This window comes from Notothenia rossii (assembly GCF_949606895.1).
Source record: "Notothenia rossii genome assembly, chromosome: 9".
Lineage (NCBI taxonomy): Eukaryota > Metazoa > Chordata > Actinopteri > Perciformes > Nototheniidae > Notothenia > Notothenia rossii.
The window spans coordinates 71,210,265-71,234,404 of NC_136907.1; the positions used below are offsets into that span (position 1 = coordinate 71,210,265).

The 24,140-nt window shown below is 41.8% G+C and overlaps 1 protein-coding gene across 4 annotated transcripts in view; it reads left to right on the plus strand.

The window, feature by feature from the left end:
• Window positions 1–24,140, plus strand: part of ptprma (protein tyrosine phosphatase receptor type Ma) — a 139,156-nt gene that overhangs the window by 98,878 nt on the left and 16,138 nt on the right. The window contains exons 14-20 of one of the 4 annotated variants that reach the window (XM_079648547.1): window positions 555–629; window positions 2,315–2,450; window positions 3,745–3,774; window positions 12,882–13,189; window positions 17,448–17,528; window positions 18,151–18,177; window positions 21,143–21,336. In XM_079648547.1, the coding sequence (XP_079504673.1) occupies window positions 555–629; window positions 2,315–2,450; window positions 3,745–3,774; window positions 12,882–13,189; window positions 17,448–17,528; window positions 18,151–18,177; window positions 21,143–21,336 (851 nt within the window). The remainder of the gene's footprint in view (window positions 1–554; window positions 630–2,314; window positions 2,451–3,744; window positions 3,775–12,881; window positions 13,190–17,447; window positions 17,529–18,150; window positions 18,178–21,142; window positions 21,337–24,140) is intronic. The other 3 variants (XM_079648548.1, XM_079648549.1, XM_079648550.1) reach the window with 3 other exon arrangements.

Below are 24,140 nucleotides of genomic sequence, written 5' to 3' on the forward strand. Positions count from 1 at the left end.
TTTTTCCATGACTCGGAGACAGCCTATGTGCCCATTGAGGTCTGTAGGTACTTAGCTATGCTGCCTGTACGTCCTGCTCCACACATTACAGCCAATGAAGTCTAAGCACCATTGATCCAGGAGCAGAATTGATAAGGCCGGAGGGAGCCCCAGTCACGCCACATTCTGGGCCGTGAGAGATCCTGTCACATGCTCTGACAATCTTGTATATTTTGCACCTCCACTATGGATTTCATGCGGAGCTCCAGATATCTCTACATGGCTCAATAGTTTAAATTAAATGACACGGAGGTAACAGAGGTAGCAGAATCATATATAGGTAATTTCTCACCTGAAGGGACACATGTTAATGCACTACGTATGGCCCGGGGAGATATGTGTGAAATTGCTTTTGCTAACATGCCAAAGTAAATTGTGAAATGCCTTCTAATATTGTAATGTTGCATGATGAAGGGAAATGTTGGTGTGGCTGTTTTTCAGCTTCAGTGTGGCCTGTCTCTTTTTCTCTGTCTCTCTCTACTGCATGCTATCCTGGATCCACTGACTCTACTCAGCCGCCATACTTGTGACTCAGCTCACAACGCCGTACATCCGCATCGCCCCAGCAGCCGGGGACAGCCAACTAACAGGTCAGACCCGCTGCTTTCCAAAAACATTCTCTGAGCATCTCAATTATTCTGTCCACAGCTTGGTTTGACCCACTACGTGCTTAATGAGGCAGCAATCCTGATGATTCTTTCAACAGGAAAACAAACAAGTGGCATATTGCACGTGTGTGATTGATTCTATGCAAATGGCAGGACAATAAACACGGAGTGATTAAATCAAAGACATTGTCTTCTACCTTCATCTCCTCAGCATTACTGGACATGAAAGACCTGTTTGAGGTGTGATTTTTGTATTTGATGTGTCGGTGTTGGAGCTTTTTGACAGGAGTTAATCCCCTTTCATGAATATTTCTCATTATTTTGGGGAAATTAAGTGCTGGTAGGTGTTGTTTGCTGCAGTCTTGAAAACTGTAAACACACAAAAGGACGCTGAAGTGCACGTCATCAAGATCCGGAGAGTTTAAGAGTTTCGCGCCTATTAAAATTATGCTCAGTTTCTACTTGTTGTGTGTGCAAAAGTAATCTGCCAGGCTAGAATGGAAGAGTATTGACGTGGCAGCGAACATACAGCCCTCACGTCTCAAATGGGGATTTGTCACTGACAGCATTTCTGTAAGATTAGCCTGTAACAGTATATTTAGATAAAATCTTCTCCATCTGTCCAGACATAATTGTTAATATGTCACCTGTCTTGAAAATCCTCCACCTCTCTGCTTTAAAAAGTTGTATCTAAATAAAAGGCCTGGCTGTTGATAAGAGCACACCAGTGCGAGAACAATATGTCACAGCCAGCCCGGGATAGATATTTACCTTTTTGATATCGAGAGAAAATGGCGACGCTGAGAGTAAACCCGCTCTAACAGATTGGTCTGACATAACAATTCATCATTCTAAATGTACCCCCAGTGACAGGGAATAATGGTGTTGTTCAGGTGGACAGTTGTCATTCCAGGGACGTTGTTTTCCTCCAAGTGCTTCTTATCACTTCGCAGGGAGCGTACGGTGTTAAAACAAGACGCTCCCCTCTCTCTCTTTGTGTCTCCCGTTGTTGGCTATCTCCTCCCAAGCTGATATTTAATGCGTTGGTTATTTCAGGCTTTTTTATCTTCTTGGGTATTATCTCTTGCGCCCTGCATCCTACATTTTGTATAGCCCAGCAACCGTTTGCCCCAAACATGATTAACCAAGGGTAAAGATGATGCACACTTATCTCTCGCAGTGCAGCTTGATCCTCAGAGCACAGGCGTCCACTGAGGACGGAGCAGAAGGTGGAGTCCTCGGGACAATAGGGAGTCACTTACTTTTAGAAACAAACATTACTCTCAGACAATACATGTGTATTGATATTTATGGTCCACAGAATGCCACGGAATATCAGAGTATTGATGAATCCACCTCACTCCTACGCACAGTCGAATCAATGAGGAAATGAGGGTGTCGTGTTCTCATACTGATATTTTGCTGTAAAGAGTCCTTACTGTAAGGTAATTATTATATATACTGCACTTTGGCTCCACCGAGAATCGTTTTAAAAATGTGCTATATAAATAAAACTTGATTTGATTTGAAATGCTAAAAGTATGGATATGCACTCTCCCGTTTGGTTGGTGTAGAACAAAAGCAAATAATCATTGGATCTGTTTCATAGTCTGCCCGATTAATTGCACTTTCTCTGTTTGATCTTTATGCATTGTGATGTTTTTCAGGAGCAGCCACGCACAAACCTGACGCTGTGGAGCCGGAGAAACAAACGGACCACACGGTGAAGATCGCCGGAGTCATCGCCGGCATCCTCCTCTTCGTCATCATCTTCTTAGGAGTGGTACTACTCATGAAGAAAAGGTAAGCCTTTCCTTTGTACTTGTTGAAATACTATTTCACATTTCTGGACGAGCTTGGACTAACTTGCAGAAAAATAAGTAGTTTCATCATTTTGTATATTTCTCCCTCAAATGGTAGTATTGTCAGTGTCGTGGTAAATAATTAATTTGATTATGTTGATACGCCCCATTAAGGCTGTTTACAGCCATGAGATACAGTGTGCCATGAAAAATTAATCCGTTTCCACGGCACCCTCAAACAAATGTGCAGCGCTTCAATGACATTGAGATGGGAATAGGAAATAATGTTTTGAGGCCTGTGGTTTGGAGGGAGGCGGGGAGGAGATAAGAAAGAAAATATGATGAAAAGGCTCAAAAGAAAGAGGATGGCCACATAGCTGAAGGCTAAGTTTACATTAGCCTGGACCCCATACCGGAGAGAGGTCCTCAGTACATATCCCAGCTATCAGGGGAGCTCAAGCTCAGCAAATATCAACCCCCTTTGTCCACAGCAAAGCTTGAAATAACACTGTCAGGTTCTGCATAGATTTCTCTAGTTAGGCGAGGAAAAAAGAAAGAAATTCCAGTAAAACTTAGTTTGCATTAACTTTAATTTACTGTACTGTTCATTGAGTTGGATAGCGTGTGTTGAATTACATAGTAACCAGCAGTGAAGTAGAGTGGGGAGGCATAGATGTGTACTAATACAATCACCATGTATCGTGTTTATTTTTGACAGTAATATAATATTCTTCATCTTCTGTGTATAGCACAGCGATCAGTGGGTGGGTGTGAAAAGCAGCACTCAGTAATGGAATTGTTTTCAATTAGCCTTAATCAAACCAGAGATGGAGATGACTTCATTGGTTGAATTTCGTGTAACTTACTGTTGCCAACAGGGAATCGGAGTTGTGTTTAGACATTCAAAGCACTCATTAAGTTTCAACCTGGGAGGTCAGATATGGTAATTCTTTATAGATGTATAAAATGATGTGTTCACAAAAGAGGAGTTTTACTGACAGCGTGGCTGCTCTTGATTTCCCATCACATATCAATAATATCAATATAATTAGAGAGTTCTGACCGTATTGTAATGAGCCCCCCCCCACCCCCCACCCAACAAAGCATGACATGACTCCAAGCGATCACCTTTGCCCTCATGTTCACTAGTTTACCTCCACGTATGCCACCATATCTGATTTTGTTCATTTCTACTCTTTTTTCAAACATTAATATATTTTTACTTTTTCTTTCCTTTTCATTCCATCCCCTCCCCTCCTCCACTGCTTAAATCCTACCACCACCCCACTCGGCAGAAGAACCTATCACTCCTACACTTACTACCTGTAAGTAACCACTTTGTGTAATGTTAGTGCCATGCTTCTCACCCTCACGCTGTTTCCCATGCATGCATGCAAAGGGCCATGTCATCCTCCTCCTGCTCAGAGCCATTACAGAGACCTCACTGTAATCTCTGCTGGAGGAACGGAGGACGCCACCTCCATGATGAGCGTATCACATCATACTGTATGTCACATTGGCACCACTTCTGACGAAAGCACGCAGACGCAGCTACACCCCCACAGCGTTAACCTGCCACTGAAAATACTGCAAACATAATGTCTGTTCGACTTTAAGGAGTTTGTTCATCACAAACTATGAACTGCCTTAATGATTGTACGGCTGCCCAACTCATGTCTTCAAAGGGGGGAAAAATCAATGCAGGAGCTTCTGCATTTTTACTGAGTGTGAATTTTTCATTGGCCTCCGATGATTTCATCTCTGTTGACTTGTCAAAGTAAGAGTTTTTGAAGTGCTTATCACAGTGAATCTATGGTTTAGTGCCTCAATAAGCTTGTCCAAATTCTCGCTCTTTGCACACTTGTGTATGCACTCAGAAATGCAGTAAATAAGTCTAGGATTAGCCATGTTTGTTTTTTTACAGCGAAAATGTAAGCATGGGCTAACGTGTTGATTCTACCAATGTGGCTCCATATGCATGTGATAATGTGAAGTCGTCCCCTACCCCGACTCCATCTTTCATCATGAAAACATCTCATGCTTTTTAGTTTTTAATTTCTTGAGCATGTTTTTGGGTTATTGCACGTCCATCCCATCAATTCTATGGTGATGGTGGAGTTGTGTCTTTAGCTGAAAATACATTATTACAGGATAACCTCCTTTCTATATAGACGTCTCCAACATCGTAAAACAATAGCCGTAGCGCTCCTATACTCGCTCTTAATAGGACACGTGGTTCCAAATCACACCTCTGAATGGTAAAAGAAGCTTATTCTGCGGCTCTGGCTTCATTGCTTTAGCTCACAGGCTCCCCTCGTACGCTCTTTGTGATGGATGCCGACTAATCTGTCTTGAGATGGCTGTGATCAGAGGAGTGAATGGAGGCTGCCTCACATCAAAGAACATCTCAGAATACACCTGGAGATAATACTACTCTGAATACTCCGCGTGTCACTCATCTTAGATCACAGCTGCATTGGATGGAAAGCCCCGGTGACTTTGGAGAAGTGGTGTCATCAAAGCTAAGCGCGCACGTTGGCCGAGTTAAGCAGGAAGAGATGAGGTTGTCAGTGAAACAATCAAAATCAGTTTTTGGGGATTTATTTTTTTAACAGCAAATGGGTACACATATTTGCATAAAGAGGAAATGATGGTTTCTACAATAACAAGTCAATGCATTATTTTTCACGAGAAGATGAGAGATAAAGCTTGTTTTCAAACATGTGTTTTAGTAATTATTTGGAAAATTATTCCTCCATTTGAAGGACATACTGTAATGCCTTAGACGGATTTGTCTGGAGGCGCGTTTGCTTTGATTGACAGGTCTTAGGTTAGCCAAATTGGATATTTGGCTGCTAACACGTTACAGGATGCATTTGAACGCTTAAGCCAAAATGGGCCCCTTCAAAAATGAATGTATGTGACATGAACAGCACAACGTCGACGTTTCCCCGCATTCTCCCGTCAAAAAGAATTCGAGGGGTTGCGAATGTTGTGACTCCGCTCCAAAAGCTGACAGGATATCAACATAATATACAGTAATAAAAGCTGAAGGAGTAATGATTTCCTTTTGAAAATGTGCCATGACTGCAGCAAATAATAATGGATAATTAAAAACACGGCTTTGAGAAATTGCAAATAAATAAATTACCTAAGACTTCTGGATCTCTGTAACCAGCAATGTTTCCTTCGGCACAACTCCTATGATGTAAAATCAAAACATATTTACATGCAAGATGCCTATTTGAACAATTAATTTATGAGTGGCTCGAAGGTGTTGTATATCAGTTGATAACAAATTCAATGACGTCTTGATCAACTGTTATTCCCATAGTCCTCTAATGGGGCTGTTAATGGTAGATGTATGGATATTTTGCGCACTGCAAGCAAATGGTTTCAGGAGAAATTATAATTATGTCATGTTATTTTCACCGCTGTAAATTAAGAGTGTAATACAACACTTTTCATCACCAATTATTTCGGTAATTAACAGTAGATATTGATGTACATCGTGAGAAATTGACATTGAAAATTATGCTGGAGTGAGCAAGGATGTCCATTTCAATACAACAACCCCTCATCCTCACATGTTTTCTTTATCTGTCTACGTACAGTAGCATTCATTTGAAGGCACAAGAGCATGTTAGCTAATTGGAAGGAAGATTTGCACCTTGAGGCCGAGTTAGAAAGGTTCCCACCAAAGTGTTGCTTAAAGTTAAGTCATTATAATCATATTGTTACTTTCTTTCGGGGCACTAGAATACTTATTATTAACACATATAACTTCCTAAACCCAAAGTTTATATTGCCAAATTAAGGTTTTCTTAAGATTGCTTATCTGCAGTTCTGCTGACAGCCTTTGTGAGATTTCAACACACCTCTATGATTGATGAACCCCATTAATGCTCTTACGCATTCATCAAAGTCTTTTAAAGGCATGAGAACATCCTGCAGTAGCCAAAATATGCACTTTGGGTACATTGCCAGAGGTGGCTGCGGGGGTTAGCTCGCAACACAACATCAGTCAGAGCGCTCATTAGAGATGCAGTTACATGTGTGATCAAATATATGATCATTCTTTAATCAGGTGTCTGTATACCGGACGCCCGTCGCTGCTGGGGACAGGAGGGGGATCAATAGCACGGGGCAAGGTTGCGATTGGGTTTTTATTCCTGAGAGAGTTCGATTCATCCATCAAGCAGGCTTGTTAAGTACGAGCACACTTACTGTATCACTATGTGACTGATTGGTCAAGCTTGTCATGTGCTCCTTAAACCTCAGGTATGTGATCTGACTGTGTAGATGTCTTCTATTAACCAAGATTTTATTAATCTTTTAAAATAGGATTTAAAGTTATCCCTCTCTTAAAAGTCACATTTGGGCGGTGGTGGCCAAAATAGAAGTTTGAGGATTGGCATGTCATCACCATGTTGATTGAATAATGTGGCTTACTCACAGATCTGGCAGTTATGGAGCAACATTATTATTCATTTGTTGTTGTGTTGTTGGCCACCTGGCAAATGTAAGTCCAATAACACATCTCTTTTTGTTCTGTTGTTGGTCCCTGCCACTTTCTAAGTGAAATGACTGGATCTACTGTATAGTTGCTAAATGCTTTACTTGGCAAGCAGGTAGTTGCTATATTTGTTTATCTGCTGTTTGTTGCAGAGAAGGTGTACTGTGGATTCATATAGCTTTTACACCTTTAACAGCTGCCTGTTGAGGCTGAATGCAGCGAACCAGAAACCATGAAGTTGCAGGCTGGATAGCTAAACAATGAAAAAACTCTATCTAAAGCTCTTTAAAAATGGGAAGACCTATGTTAGACTTAGGGTGTTTCTCAATGTCGAGTAAAGCTGCTCCAGAGCCACTATTTCAAGCATACTACTTCATCGAGTGCCGCCGAAGGAGTGTTCCAATGTCCAGCATACTTGGAATTCTACCGAGGCCGGCGTACTTCATTGCGAGACATTTCGAGGCTGCACATGTGTCGACTCCGCTGTCTTAAAATCCCCACAATGCTTTGCGCACGGACCAATTTCCCCAAATCTGTGGCGGAAAATGTAAGGCGGGGCCTCTCATATGACGCACACCTGCTCGCCTGTTCCACTCTTCGTTTTCCGAATGCCAGGAAGTATTCTTGCCTCGCTTCTGAAGCAAGTGACTCGGAAGACATGTGCTACCAAGCAAGCGTAATCGACATTGAGAAACACCCTGTGGCGGATTTATTGAGTTGCATTTACTTCAGAATGTTGTTGCTCTGTGTCTAATTGATACATTATTTACTCCGTTGATTTTCAAATGATTACGTGAAAGGCGCTTAGGTACACACCTTTTAATACAGTCTATGGTACACACCAGTTACAGGTGTTTTAATGTACCATGCCTGACAGCAAAGCAAGTATGATTATATTCATAGATATATTATACAAATTTGAAGCCATGTTTCCGAAACATATCTACTCATGAATTTAGTCTAAATATTGGTGTTATGTTTTGAGGTTTCTGCCTGCTGTTTTATTGAATCAGCTCAGAGGAAGTGATTTTGTTCAGGAGAGACCAGTCCATATCCATCTGGCAGGTGGTCATTCATATCCTAAATCCCTGATGGTTTGATGTGTGCATACAATTCATTGAGTGGGTCTGATGGTAAACAAACCTGTATGCCACTAGCTGCTGATATTCACTGAACTCATGCAGTGATATATCGAGAATAGAAAAAATGGCTTGAATTGCTTCCTTTTTACCGGAAACACTCAGACGTATAAATCATCATTCATGGGAGACCTACTAAACGCACCATGTATAACACAATGTGCTCAGGGCAAACACCTTCATTATACCTACCAGCTGAACATGCAGCAAGAATCACATTAATTGGTACAAGCTTTGCAGATTTTTGCACCTACGAGCTCTGAATGTTGATGAGGAGGGGAAGAGAGGAAGAGCAGCTCGAGCAGGGCGAAGGGATCTCATGCTTGGAGTGATAGTTTCAGTGCATACGTTTTTAAAATGAATTGTCATTTACAAAGTGTCTGTTACACTTGGGCACTCTTGCTACTTACTTAACTCTTTATATATATATATGGGATTCAGAGACAGGCAAGGTAATAGTATAAAAAAAAGTGGACATTATTAGCACAATACAATATATATAATATATATTTTGTAAAATATGTATAATGTTTTTTTTCTTATTAAAAGAAAACATTATATTAAATACAGTTCATTTTATATCTTGATTTAAATCAAAACGAAGTATATTTATTGATCATTAAATAATATGGATATAATTAAATATAGGAACAAGGATACCTGAGACTAAAACGTTTTCTTGTTAGTTTGTATTCAACTGCCGAAATAGGAAAATACATTTAAAAGAAAAGTACTTTAACAGATACACAATGTAAAAAATCAATGTCTTTCTAAAAGTAACTCTAAAATGTTATTTACAATATCTGAATATAAGCTTTTGCTTGAACCAAAAACATAATTTTTCAAGGTTCTTTATTTAGTCAAACGAACATAGCTACAGTGAAGGTATGCCAATGAAAATCTCGTGTCAAAGGCTTCTGCAACAGAGCAACACAGATAAACAGAAAAAATAGAGCAAAATAGTTTTTAAAATAGTGAAATAAGAGTCTATATGCAAGTTATTGAAATAGGATATATCGGTAAATCATTTTAAAATAATGTTTAAGTAGCAGCCAGATGAATATAAGGGATGTTGTTTCAACAGTTCAGGTGTTTAACAGTCTTATTGCCTGTGGGACGAAACTCCCTGAGTTGACAATGTTAATGTTATTTCTAATCTCTCTGTGGTATTTTTTAGTACAACTAATTCTTATCTTTAAAAAGTGAATCAAACATGAGTTATGAAGATCAAACTTCACTTCAGTGTTGGTGTGAAAAAATACAAATTTGTACAGAATCGATGAAAGCAATCATTTGGCAGATAAACGATTTTCCTGTCACTGAATAGTCTGCATTCAGAAATAGTTTCTATCGTTGTTGCTGATGCTTCTCCTGCTAAAGTAAATGAATAGGACTGAGATAGAAATATGATTGATAGACAGGAAAGAATGTGTGAAAGATGGAGACATGTTTGAATTGAGACACAGTGCAAACAACCACTGAAGTGCCCCCACTGCGCGAATCAAAGACGCTTCTGTTGCCCCTCCCAGCTGCGTGTCACTCACCTAACACACATACACACACAAATGCTGTGGGTGTGTGTGGATCCTCTAATGAAGCCTTCTTTGTCCCGGTGTCACGAGGTTTAGGCTGTGCCAGTGCAGAAATGAGGCCCACCATGCTGAGTCTAAGGTTTTGAAGCTTTTAGAAGTTGCAGCGGCATCACCTCCCGCAGAACTGAGATTCTGGCAAACAGGCGCAGACACACAACTCATGCGGCTTCCTTTGTGTTGTAGCTGCACTCACAGAGTTCGGAGCTCTGCTCACTTAGATCCTAGATCTGCCACGACTGTCATGTACGGCCTGCAGACAATCCCTCTAATGAGAGTTGCCTAATATAGTTACCTGCAGTGTTATCTCGGTCTTTACTTCTACAAACACCTCTGCCATCTGTCTGCCTCTTCCTTCATATGCACATTCACTGCTGCTCACAGACATTTGTGATTTTATTGTTGGGCATGCCTGCAAGCAATCAGTCCTGTACATTTCTTGTTGGAATCTTTCAATGTGTAGCTTTTACTCCAACTATCCGGGGATATGATAAATGGTCACATTCATCAAGATGCACAAACACTCAACTCCACACTTCCTCGTACTATCTCTGTCAGCACATCAGAGCCAGTAATATAGTCATCTATCATTACATGTTCCCCTCTTACAAATGAGGAGAGAATAGCATGCCAATTAATCTTCATCTAACACCCACGGTGCCTTGCAAACATCCCACTATTGCTGGTGCTTTCCTCATTTTGGCACTGGTGTCTGTGCAGCCTCGATTATCTCCAACGTTCATTCTTCAGCAGCTACACGGGCCAGGAAAGAGAATCCTAACAGACGCGGGAACAGGAACTGTGATACAGTTTTAAAACATGGATTATAGTTGTTCCTAATAGTCTTCTCCATGAGTGCACACAGTGCTGAATCAGTCTTAAGATTGCCTGGGGTACATACAGCCCCCCCCTCCCCACCTCACGCCTCCCTCCTTTGACAATATGAAGCTATATCGTAAAAAAAAAAGACAAGATTGCCATTTTGTTTCCGACTCTAATTGCAGATTAAAGACAAAAAGTGAGTCCGGCAGATGAAAATGTCACTACTTTGTCACTTTGCGTTCTGAAGAACGGATCCACTATTAGCCTCACGTCGCGGCCTTCAGAGCAAATGACTGTTTGAAGGCAGCGGGGGCCTGTCGCCATATGGCACCAGACAGCGACCAAATTGAATAAACAGAGGAGATTTGCAAAAACAAAGCAGCAGGAGTGCATCATTAGATCGCAGTTGTCCGTGAGAGAGACTGCAATTCAAATAGGCAGAGGGGTCACACAGAGAGTAACAAAGTGCGGGGATCAGTGTGAGGGCTGCCATAGTTAATTCTCACTCCGCTCACTCCCCTCCAGCTACAGAGCAGCCGCAGACATCAGACACCGCTACAGCTTACTGTGTTGCTGCTCAAGCTGTTTGCCATTTTTCTGATGTCTCTGGAAATACACTGTACTGGGTTAACTCCTCAGAGTGTTAAAGAGAAGCATTATTTATCAACCTGGGGACATTTTATTATGCAAGTGGTGATTTCTGGAAGGTTAAAGGTCGGCTTCAGAACAGCACCCCTTCAGGCATTCACTCTTAGTACAGTTCAGGGTCAAAGGTTGAGAAACCCAGCAAACTTGTTTAGACTCAAAAAGTCCAACTTTTAAAATATTTGAGGTTTCTCATTTTGCAGCATAATTATTCAATGTATGCAGTCATTTTTCAGTTTGCCTTGCTTTATTATTTTATATAAATAGATGTTCATTATCATAACAAGAATCAGAATGATCTTTTTTGTAATATCTCTTGCTGTGTAGTTGCATTAAAATGAAATAATACAAGCAGTAATAAACTGAGTATAGACTGTCATGGTAATGTTGCATCTACTGTTGAGCAGACTTTAATCAAATGTATTACAGTCTTACACATAATAATGTATGTCAATATTTAATATATCCCATGTAGTGTTTCAGGGACAACGTACTGAGTTAGCACAGTTATTCATTCAAGTGTAATAGTTTTTTAATCATCTTAATAGTTAATAGGCTTTTGCAACACTTTGTGGTGATCTTCAACTATTGCGATATACATTTGGTCCACTCCGTTTATAACAGTAAGAATGGTCATACTGTGTGTGTGTGTGTGTGTGTGTGTGTGTGTGTGTGTGTGTGTGTGTGTGTGTGTGTGTGTGTGTGTGTGTGTGTGTGTGTGTGTGTGTGTGTGTGTGTGTGTGTGTGTGTGTGTGTGTGTGTGTGTGTGTGTGTGTGTGTGTGTGTGTGTGTGTGTGTGTGTGTGTGTGTGTGTGTGTGTGTGTGTGTGTGTGTGTGTGTGTGTGTGTGTGTGTGTGGAGAGACGGCCAGCAGCCCGTTATTATTATATTGTCTAAACGGAATCCTGTAAGTTGCGCTATTGACAGTTCACGAGCGCGTCCATAGTGTCTCACGGTCCCTTCCCGTCCACCCAGTAAAACAAATCCCCACTACACCACTGCTCATGACCCTTGCATGTGTGTTTTGACCAGGGACAAACAGCGAGTCCTGGTCACAAGACCTTAAAGTCTCGCTGGTGTACAAAGGGGGGAAAAGTTCATGACTAAAGGCCTGAGTGTGGACAGCTGTATCGGGGAAAGTTCAAAATCTTGTCTGATCCCGTTATTCACAGTCAGTAAAGTGAAGCCAGGACAGATGAGGTGAGGTGAGCTCGGCATCTGCTTTTACAAACTTAGAATCCATCTGCAGTCTTTTTATGCTTACAGTACACGTTGATCTGTGCTTGTGTGCGCTTCCCTGTGCGTTCACTCCCTACACAATGCTCTAATGGTGTTTGATCTGGAGCAGATTGCTTGTAGGCTCCAGCACATCAGCTCAAAGTAGGTCAATAAAAGCAGGTTGACTGTTTCAGTTCACCGTTCAGCAGCCTGTATTCTCCCGCCCCCAAAAATCCCCCCAAAAATCCTATAGCTAATTTTAAATCATCAGGGCCCCTGATGTATTTGGGTTAGGGTGTCACACCTTTCCACACTTTCAAGGATTTATGTGGCACTGCTTGAAAAAGCCTAATAATAAAACCTAATGTGACCGCAACCCAGGAAACATTAGCCATCTCATTACATCTGAGTCATTTCCCCCCCCCCCCTGCGTCATATCAGATCAATTCAGGAGCAGTCATTGTTGCTTTGGTCTGATTGATGTTTTTTTTATTTCTTCTAAAGGAAATTGGCCAAGAAGCGTAAGGAGACTTTGAACAGCACCCGCCAGGAGATGACAGTGATGGTCAACTCCATGGACAAGAGCTACACGGAGCAGGGCACCAACTGTGACGAGGCCCTGTCGTTCATGGACACACACAACCACACGCTGAACACACGCAGCGAGTGTGCGCTCACACTCAACGGCCGCAGCGAGTGTGCGCTCACACTGAATGGACGAAGTGAATGTGCGCTCACACTGAATGGACGAAGTGAATGTGCGCTAACGCTCAACGGGCGCAGCGAGTGTGCGCTCACTCTCAACGGGCGAGGTAAGATGGCCCTTCATCAGCCTACCTGGCTTTCACACACACACACACACACACACACACACACACACACACACACACACACACACACACACACACACACACACACACACACACACACACACACACACACACACACACACACACACACACACACACACACACACACACACACACACACACACACACACACACACACACACACACACACACCATGGTGGAAGCAATTTATTTGGTTTGGTCAGGTGAGAAGGAAATCAGAGTTGGCTGCACACCAAATATTCCCACTGGAACAACCTTTACATTTGAGTCTTGGTCCTCTTCCAAGTGAACTGTGGAGTTTATGGGGGAACATATTCAGGAAAAAAAACAGTTTGATAATAAATCCTCATCATTGACTCCCCCACAAAAAACATCCAAATCTGCAAAACAATAGGTATCAAAGCTCATCGTGAGACCATGTGACTGTTTCCTATTATCAAGATTTGAGTGTTTATCTATTCGCCCTTTTTGGTCATTTACCACATCCAGTTTCATAAATGAGTGAAAATGGGTTTTTAATGGAGAGCCGTCTAAATGTCTTTGTTTTTCTGTGTTTGCCTTGTTCTAAACTAGACTCTATTCAGCCAGTGCAAACTATTTTAAACTGAATTTGTAGCTTTGGAAAATCTACCAGTTATTACCAGTGCTAGTGTTAGCCAATAGGGAATGGGCTTCTTCATATTAGTTTAACAGATTTAACTTTTTTCTTAAACAAGGGTTTTTCGTGCCCTTTTTCCTTTTTTACATTTCCTATAATTATCTATATTTTTACTGAAAGTAATTTAAAGGTGGGGTGGGTAATTTTGGAGAAACCAGCTCGAGTGCGCTAGAATTTGACAGAGCCGGAACAAATCTGCCACTTCCTTACAGAGCCCCTCCTCCAACACACACGAACGTGCACAGATGGAAGGCTGACAGGCAGGTAGGCCATCCAGTTACTTTAGCCAGGCCGGCTCAGATGATTGGTCAAGCTTTTTACAGCGCTACGGCTTCCACAGATGACATTATTTAATGGATTTTTTGTCAAAGCACTTCAGATAGTCATTGCTATCGGGATGTTAAGAGCATTCCATGGAATATAACCCAAAGTGTATCTCGAGCCGGTTTCTCAAACTTACCTACCCCACCTTTAAACCCAGATATATTTTAATAGTCAGTAAGCTATTTGTTTTTTCAAAGCGTTATGCACATTAAGTACCCAGCCCACCTGGGCTGACAAAACACTACACACATAAAAAAACGAGCAATAACATAGTTTGATAGAACAGATGAAATACACCTTTATGCATGCAACAACAAAGCACTTATGAACACAATCCATCTCCTTAGACATTACAGCCATTAATCGCACATCTGAGACACAGACTGTGCCTTTAACACATCAAACATAAAGTGTCCCCCACTATTTGAGCAGGCATTTTACACTTTGCCTGTAAACAGGTACCTACATTGATCAGGCATAGAAAAACAAATAAATCAGGACATTCTGCAGACATTTCAACGTAACGCCTATATCTAAGAGTGTGATATAAAGGACACTAGAACAAAAAGTGCATTTAGTTTCCGACCTCTCTTAGATCACACAGGTGACACTTTCTATTTTCCTCTGAAATTGAGTGGAAGTGTCCGGTTTCCACCGCCAGAGGCAAGCAACCTCTCCACTGAGCTCAGACAGACCTCTGCTCTCTGCTCAGGTCACAGGTGACACCGTGCTCTGGATGGTAAATTACTTTCTCAATGTTGGTTTACAGTGCACTCCAAACTTCTTGTGACCATTTCTGTTTATCATTTTCAAATGTTATTCTTTTAAGCCTAATTATACTAAAACATAATTCATTTATTTCTCTATTTACATGAATTGGATAAGTTATGCGGCCCAAAAATAATTATTTGATCGTTTTTAGAAAATGAGTTTGTCATTCGGCATGTTGATTAATCAATACCACAGTTTTAACATAAAAATAATATTCATGATAATAATATTAGTTTACTATGAGGTGTGCTGCACTATGACTCAACTGGTATAGCGGCATTCAAATTGCAAACACTTATTAGCAATCTCTAAGGAGTCTTCAAAAATCAATATAATCCAGGCTACTTCAAATCCCTAACCACACTTTAAATTGAACAGTAAACAGAAACTCCAAGTTCCTGAACTCAGCACCTTCTGTTTCCAATTCAAGGAGAATACACACTAGATGTGCTTTTGTGCAATAACCTATTCATTTCCTCCGTCCCAGGTTAAACGTAATGCTTTTGTTGATGGACAGCTCAGCTAAATCTGCACCCAGGGCTTGACCTGGTATAATCCCAGTCAAAACCATCAGATTAAAACTCCACAGCAGCTTCTGTCTACACACCCCTGCAGGGGGATGAGCCCCAAAGATGCTCTGACCTTGATTAACTGTCTGCAAGTGTGGATGTTCAAATCTGGCCCTCTGTCTGCCACCGCAAATGATTTAAATGCATTACTTTTGTACCCAGAGTGATGCCTTTAATGCCGTTCCTAAGCCCCCCGATGTCTCCATGACCTTATATGCCTGTCAATCGTGTCATTTGGGCTCTAAACACCATGGCAGACAGATTATAGTCCTGAACGTACTGCACTCGTGACCTTAACTATATTAGCATGGAAGTTGGATCTGTTGGTGACACATGAGCAGTGGCAAGCTTTGACTGGTGTGCTTTTTAATTGTGCTATACTTTAATACGTCAATTTTTCTATTTATTTACTTATTTAGTTTTCATATTGTTCAACTATACCTGAGCATTTTCCATTTTACTGTACTGTATGCTACATTATATTTATTCAACTGCATTTCATTTATGCTCCATTGTATTCATTTTTACTTTACATCTACTTAAAGGTGGGGTAGGTACATTTGAGAAACCGGCTCGAGATACACTTTTTGTTATATTCCATGGAATGCTCTTAATATCCCGATAGCAATGAATATTTTAAGTGCTTTGACAGAAAATCCATAAAAAAATGTCATGTGTGGAAGCCGTGGTGCTGTAAAAAGCACGACCAATCATCTGAGCCGGCCCGGCTAAACTAACAGGATGGCCTACCTGCCTGTCAGCCTTCCATCTGTGCACAAACTTATCTCGTGCCCTCATTGGTCGTGTGCGCGTTCCTGTGTGTTGGAGGAGGGGCTCTGTCAGGAAGTGGCAGATTTTTTCCGGCTGTGTATTTTCAAATTCTAGCGCACTCGAGCTGGTTTCTCCAAAAATTACCTACCCCACCTTTAACTTATGTACATTACTTTTGGCATGTTAATTTTGAACCTATAAATCATATGAAATCACATGTGGTTAACGGACTGTATTTATACTGCGTTTTATCCAAACATTAAAACTCCTCAAAGCTCTTTACATGTACAAGTCATCCTTCACCCATTCACATCCCATTCATACAGAGCAATGTGTGCAAGGAAGCTAACATTCACACACATTCACCCACTGTTGGCCCTGCCATCTGGAGGAACTCATTGACATGTTATTTATTTATTTGACCTTTATTTACCCAGGAAAGTCTCATTGAGATAAAAAATCTACAATATCACATCATATCAGGAACATCATCTTAAAAATCCTCGACAGACGGTTATTTACTTCTCGGTCACTAAGAAGCCCTGTTTGGTCTGACCTGTTGACTGTAGGGCCGGGATCGAACCCACAACTCTCCGATTGATAGAAGGCCACACTACCTCACAGTCACATGTGTGTGTTCATGCAACACAATAGCGTTGTCAAAAATATCAAAATTGAATATTTGTTATATCTTTTGAATAAGTGGTTGAAATTCCATCACCCATGAATTTCCATTATCATTGCAATATTTGTTTATCCTCACAAGGTCTCAAGATTTCTACTGTCGCCACCAAGGTCAATGGAGTTGTGTTGATGTGCTCAAGCGCTTTGAGCACCAGGAAAGGAGCTATATAAATAACATGTATTATTTAAAAACATAACATTAAGTAAGTGATAAAAACATGTAACTAGAAGGAGAAGAAAAACCTCCCTATCTTACAATAATAATCATTTGGGATTCAGACACTCCAGAATATAGCAGATTCTTCGTTCAGATTCTTCGTTCAGTTTCTTGTTCATCGTGGTATTTCTTTCTTTCCTTAAGGTATACGTTTTGAATACTACCTCCACCACTAAGCGATACCAGACTATTGATCCTCTTGTGTTTTCTTTTCTCCACTTCTAGTCGGATCACCCCCCTCCTCCTTCACTCTGCCTAAAGCCAACACTCTCAGTACTTCAATCCCCCCCAACTCCTACTACCCAGGTAAACACGCAGTATTTCCTCTGATAATCCTGTATGTCAACAGAGAAGTGTTCGCCATAGGTGTTCAATTCAGTCATCATGAAACCTAGGCTGTCAGGATAAATTAACAAGAGACAATTTTGCCAAATAAGTGTTAATTAGTTTTATGTTCCCGGTAAGAGCTTTTTTTTTATGTAAATTGCATACTAATAAAGTAATGTGTGGTGTGAATGCATTTAGGTGTTTTAATAAATTAGGAAACAATTTCACAAATGAGAAGGTAGATAAATTGACTTTGGATGGGTTTTACACTCTGCTACATCTCCAGTTATAACCAAAAGTGTTTTTAGTTCATTTTGCATTTAGCTGTTCAATCATGACTTTAATTTCTCCAGAAAGAAAGCTAATCATAATTGTGTGTCTCGTGTAATCAGATCACAGCTCATTGATCAGATGGAGCAGAGGGCAGCTAGATTTATAATCAACTAAACTTGGTGTTTAGCTGGAAAATATGATAAGTTTCTTGTTATGGCTGCTTGGCAGGAAACCAACAAACTGTCTTGTTTTTGTTTTTCTTGGCTTTTATTCACTGCAACTCTCTTTCCTCCTCCAACTTCTGCACTTGTTATGGGGGTATGAGCAGATCCCTTTGTGCCAACTGCTATCTTAGGTGAGACACATTTCCTTTTCCCATTGCTGTTGATTATTTATTCTTATTTACCTTGAAGAAAAATAAAAATGCATTACATTTATAAGATCGCTGTTTTGAAGACTTATCTACAGATTATTGTTTTTCCCACTTATGGTTTTGGTTGGCTCTTTTTTTTACTAGAGATGGCTTCCTCACCTTCATACCTGCCTGCTGCTTCTCCCCCTCCTCCCCCCCATCCCCACATCCTCCCTCCTCCATCCTCCCCTCCCTCCCTCTCCCCCCCCCCCTCCCCGTCAAAGAGGGGCTCTCCTGGGCTGAGGCTGGCTTCACTCCATCCCATCCGCATTGCGTGTCGTGCGTGTGATGTCACATACGTGTTTGACCTCTCATATGCATGGACAGACATGTGGACTGGATGTGGGGGAGTGTTTATGGCGGGGTGGGGGGGGGGGGGGGGGTTGGCTTGAAGGGGTGGGGGATAGTTTGCCCCAGCGCCAAGGCTACAGTGTGCTGAAGCTCTAGCAGCTGCACTGAGACACAAACAGAAAGTAAACAGTGAAGGGGACACAGAAAAACACTCTCTCTTGGCCCCCCCCTCACACACAAAAAACCAGGATGCGTTCAGTCTGAACATATAAAGTCTTGCATTAGCTGTGCTGCCCTCCCCCCCCCCCTCCCCTCTCTCCCTCACTACGCATTGAACTCCCCTCCCTCCCTCCAAAACAACAACCTTTTCTATTATTCTTTTTAATGTTGCTCCCCCTGCCTTTGGCTAACTGCTAGTGACCTACTTGTTTTGGTTTTCGGTTTTTGCCACGTCTTGTTCCGTGTTAAAATAGAATTAGAAAAAAGCATTTTGTTCTTCTGTTAATTATTACCGGCCTTTGTTGAATACGCACAGCAGCCCAAAGTGCAGTGTCTTAAACGAGCAGATGCTTTTTATAACAGCGGAGCACGAAATGTAGCTACTAAGTGGGGCACTAGAACTGTAATAATGAAATACTCAAGGCCAAGCAGATGCAATAAGCAACTCCAGCTTCAACACAAGCACCATAACTGCAGTTACAAGTACACAACTTAGTTAAGGCGTATTTTTCCTCTTTCTCCAAACAAGTGCAACTCAAAGCAGGGCATTTCATCATCGCCGATGTGACAGCTGCTTACGTTATTTCCAAATGTAATGAAGCATGAAACAATTAACATGAAATTACCGCAGCCAGAAAAGGTTACATGCTTTCAATTGTGACAGTCAATCACATCATTGTCTCATCAGTTGAGGTTAATGATCAAAACTGATTAGAACATTGGTAATGTTTTTGATTTTATTGCACACAAAAAAAGGCATAAATACCGGTGTCGCCAGTACCACGTGCAAATATAATTATAGCAATTAGAGAAAGACATTCAAATGTCAGGATACTCAAAAATCCATTGGCCTCATTCAAATGATGCAAGTCACAGATTTAAAACAATAACCGCTTGTTCCAAAGATGACCCGTATATCACCATTATTTTCTCCCCTGAAATCCATGACTTCCTTGTTTTTGTTCTTTTACTTTTGTCTTGCACTGTTGAAATTGCCCCATCCATCCCAACATCCCCCCCTTTGACTTAGGCTTTCTACCACTTTGGACTGAGCAGGCATGTGATCTTGCCCTGTAGCGTAGCTCTAAAACTACTGTAACAGGTTCTCATGCTGTATTGTTGCTTATCCCCTCTCTCCTCTCTCTTCTCCTCTCTTTTTCTTTACATACGTAACCTCTTATGTATCTGCTATCTAAAAAGTGCCCATTAATGGTAAGTTTTCCCAAGTGGGCCCTGGGTTGGGGGAAGGAGGTGGTGTTTTTACTCATAAAGCAAGCCAAAAGTGAGAGGCTGCTTCTGACATGGACATTTTGACATTTATTGCATGACCAGTGGACATGTTAGCATCTCACCACCCTCCGTACCGTGCCACCAAGCCACCGTTAGCCTAGCATGGTCAAAGTGCGTACAGTGCGCCATGGCAGCATCACCCCATGCATTCTCCTCCCATCTCCGCTTCCCTCCTGTTTTAAGTTATTCTTTTGGTTTGATTTTTTTTTTCATTTATCGGGGAACAAACGGGTGGCAGGGGGTTTGAATCGGCGCTGTGATTGTGTGATGCTTCTGACGGTGCCTGCTGCGACATGCTCACTGTGGCCCACCGCACCCCCCTCACATCCTCCTCCTCCTCCTCCTCCTCCTCCATGTTTCTGGACACCCTCCATCGTCCGCTGGCTCCCCACAGCATCTGTGCCTCATGTCTGCCACTCACTGGATTACAGTATGAAAGAGCTGGAACGACTCAATAAGAGCTGCTGCCCAAACCAGCATACTGTAGTGCCAGTAAAAAAAAAAAGAATTAAAAAAAAAGAGTAAACTTGTTGTTTTACAGCATCTTCATGTGGATTTTACAATGGCTCTTTACTGTTTCCTGCAGTCGAGGGCCGCTGACTCCTCTTATTCTGACAGTAGCCATATTAGATGCGAATAGTAAAAGTGCTTTACTTAAACGGCCTCGTATGTTCCCGGCTATGAGCTGTCATACAGTACACTAGGCCTGTAGTATTGAATATTTTCCAGCCACACAGATGGACAGATGGACCTGAACCTTCCCACCACATGATTCATCCTATTACTCAATGATGTTGTGTTGTTGTGACCATCCATAACAAACAGATTACTAGTTAAAAGTTGTTTGTCAATCTGGAGGGTGGTGACATAATGCTTAGCAGTAAATGAGATAATGTGCCATCTGTTAATGGGAACGGTTGTAACTGAGATGATTTGGTAGAAGATGGACAAGGCAACAAAAACTCTTGTCAATTAACTGGTAAAATACGGCTGAAATATACTGCGTTAAGCATTATGTCATCCACGTGTATCTGATAACATAAATCATCCAGCTCCCACCTCTCCCTGCTGACCTGCTCCGGCCTGTCCCTGTGTTTGTGTCCCGCAGACGAGAGCCAGAACATGGGCAGCGACACCAGCAGTTTGGTGCAGTCTCACACTCACTCTCTGAGGAAGCGTGAGCCGGTGGATATACCGTACCAGACGGGTAAGCTGCACCCGGCCATCCGCGTGGCCGACCTCCTGCAGCACATCACCCAGATGAAATGCTCCGAGGGCTACGGCTTCAAGGAGGAGTACGAGGTAGGACGCAACCCAGCTGTCACCCCCCACTATTAAGGTTGCAAACACAAATAAAGCCCCTGATAGACTTGTATGTTCTCTACGGAAATCCGTGAGTGGAAATGTTTTTAAGTCTTATACAGAGGTAGGAAGTAAGTACCATAATTTTCGGACAATAAGCCGCGCCTTTTTTCCCATTTTTCGACGCTGCGGTTTATATAACGGTGCAGCTTATCTATGGATTTTTCCAGCTAACGGCCACTAGGGGACCTCCTAAATCTATGGATTTTACAGGTTACAGTCCACCACCTTTAACTCTATGGGCTCTATGGCCGGTCCGCGGACCCCCACCTTTAAGCGGCGGGCTCCAGCAGGAAAAGCTGGAGGCCTGAAAAGAGTGAGACAGGTAGCGCGCAAAAGTAAAAGTGGAACCGAGAGTGGTGCGAGAGACAGAACGAGAGCAAGACAGACAGACATTACGAGAGCGAGACAGTTTGTCCCCGTACCACTGGTTGAAAACCACTGCTGTAGATCACTACCGGTACGTGCGCTGGGAGCGCACCGTTTAAGTTTGAAAGTTGAAAAGTTTGTGTGTCTGAAACGCTATGTGATACAGTAAGGTTTACAAAGCACAGTACATGTTCTGTAGTTACTATTGCACTAAATGGTAACACTTGAATACGTTATGCAAAAATGCAACTTGTTTGTTGAAATGTTAATAAATGGGAGCTTCCTCAAACAGCCATCTCTTTCCCTTCAATCCCCTCTGTGCACGAACCCTTACATATGGTAATTAAACATTAAAACCCCTGCGGCTTGTAGTCCAGTGCGGCTTATATATGTACACATCATTCAATTTAGCTGCTGCGGCTTATATTCAGGTGCGCCTTATAGTCCGAAAATTACGGTACATATTACTACTCCACTACAGTTAAAAGGGAATATATTGAATTATACACCACTACATTCATTTAACAGCTAAAATGAACTACTCTAAAAATGTAACTCTTTAAGTCCAAAAAGAGTGTAATTATTTGTATATTTTACAAAAACTCAACTTTGTTTGTCTATAATAGTAAAATGCTACTTAATGCAAGAATATTATCTAGAAATGTGAATGTCACATATACATATGATTATATACACACATAGGCAATTTTCCTGCACAATGATTACTCTTACTTTTTATACTTTAGGTACATTTATCTGATCCTTTTTTAGTTTTACTTCAGTAAGATTTTGAATGCAGGACCTTTACTTTTACTTAAGAAGTATCTTAAGTACTTCTTCCACCACTGATCTGATCCGAGGCTTCATGTGGCCCGTCTCTGTGTCTCTGTCTCTGTTTTTGCACCTCACAGCAGAACAGTTTTGTTTCTCCCCAGATGCACTTTTATGATAAATTGTTAATGTACCCCGTCTCTGTCTGTTTACGGTGTCATTCCTTTTGTTGTTCATCCGTTCCTTGTTGTTTGCAGCGGTGCGTGTGTTTGTGTCAAATGCTGCTGTCCCAGTCCCCCCCTCAGAGACTCAGCTGTAGCCCAACGTGAAATGCAAAATCCTCCCCAAACGAAAGAAAAGTGTCTTCAACATACGCAGCTGTTGTAGCTAGCTGTGTGTTAGCCATGTCCCATCCTTCATCTGAATCGGGTCCAATCAGGCTGCCTGCTGCTCTCTTAAGACTGTTGTCACACAACAGCATTGGTAATCTGACACCAGGCCTCTCGCTGACACCAAAACAAAAGATTTCGCCCCAGAAGAGCATCACTCTCATTTCCTCTCATTAGTGCGGGAGGCTGGCAGGGCTTGGCGGCCCTCCAGCCTCCTCTCCATCCCTCAGCTCCCCAGCAGCCTGCCTCTCTCACCCTGACGCCACGCTGTAACACACTGACTTCAAGCTAATCTTGTCTTTCAATCTGACATCACACTGGTCTTTCTCTCTGATAGCAATTTTTATTCTTACATTATCTGTCTTTCTTCATCACCTTCCCACATCATCCTTCCCCTTCTCCTTTTTTTCCATTACATCTATTTCTTCCTGAACATATTGCCTGTTCCTCTGAAGTCCTCTCTCTTGCTTCACCCCTTTTTTTCTAATGTACTTATCTTCACCTTATTTCCTTGCTTCCCTCTGACTCTCTTCATCCCCCTCCCTGCTTATTTTCACTATGTGCGGGCCAGATTTATCAGTAATGAACTGCCCACTTTCCCCCTCATGACTCCAGAATTAAATAATGCTGCCTCCCATTGCTACCTGCAGCATCAGATCATTGAGGAACTGAAGTGCTGTGGGCTGCCCTCTGGGCCTAATCCATTATGGATAAAGATGTTTTGGGTTCACGCGGCCGGCATTGCAAGGATGCATTAAAGTCAATCAAAAGGAAGCCACAACAAACTATTGGCCCCGTCCCCTTTCATCACTTAGCTGAGGGGCTCATTCTCACTTTGCTACAGCGAGTCGTCTGTATGTTGTGTCGCTGTCTTCTCTATATCAATCTGTTTTAAGGTTAATGCCCTTTTTGAACGTTTCTTATTGATGATGAGATTGGAGCCCCTTGCACCTCTAAACCTGTTGACTTACACTGTGCCATATCTCTCTCCGACCCATGCTTCTTGTTATTCTGTACGTTAACTTTGGATCAGATAAACGAGGTAAGCCTATACTTTTGGTTATTTATAGTTTTTTTTATATTAACGTGTAGATGATATCACAAACCTGATATATGGTGCTTGTTGGCTGTTTTCTTAAGGCCCTGTGGGATAACATCTTCTCACTTTTTTAATCTAATCTGAAAAGGGCATTTACCAACAGAAGCTATGCAAAG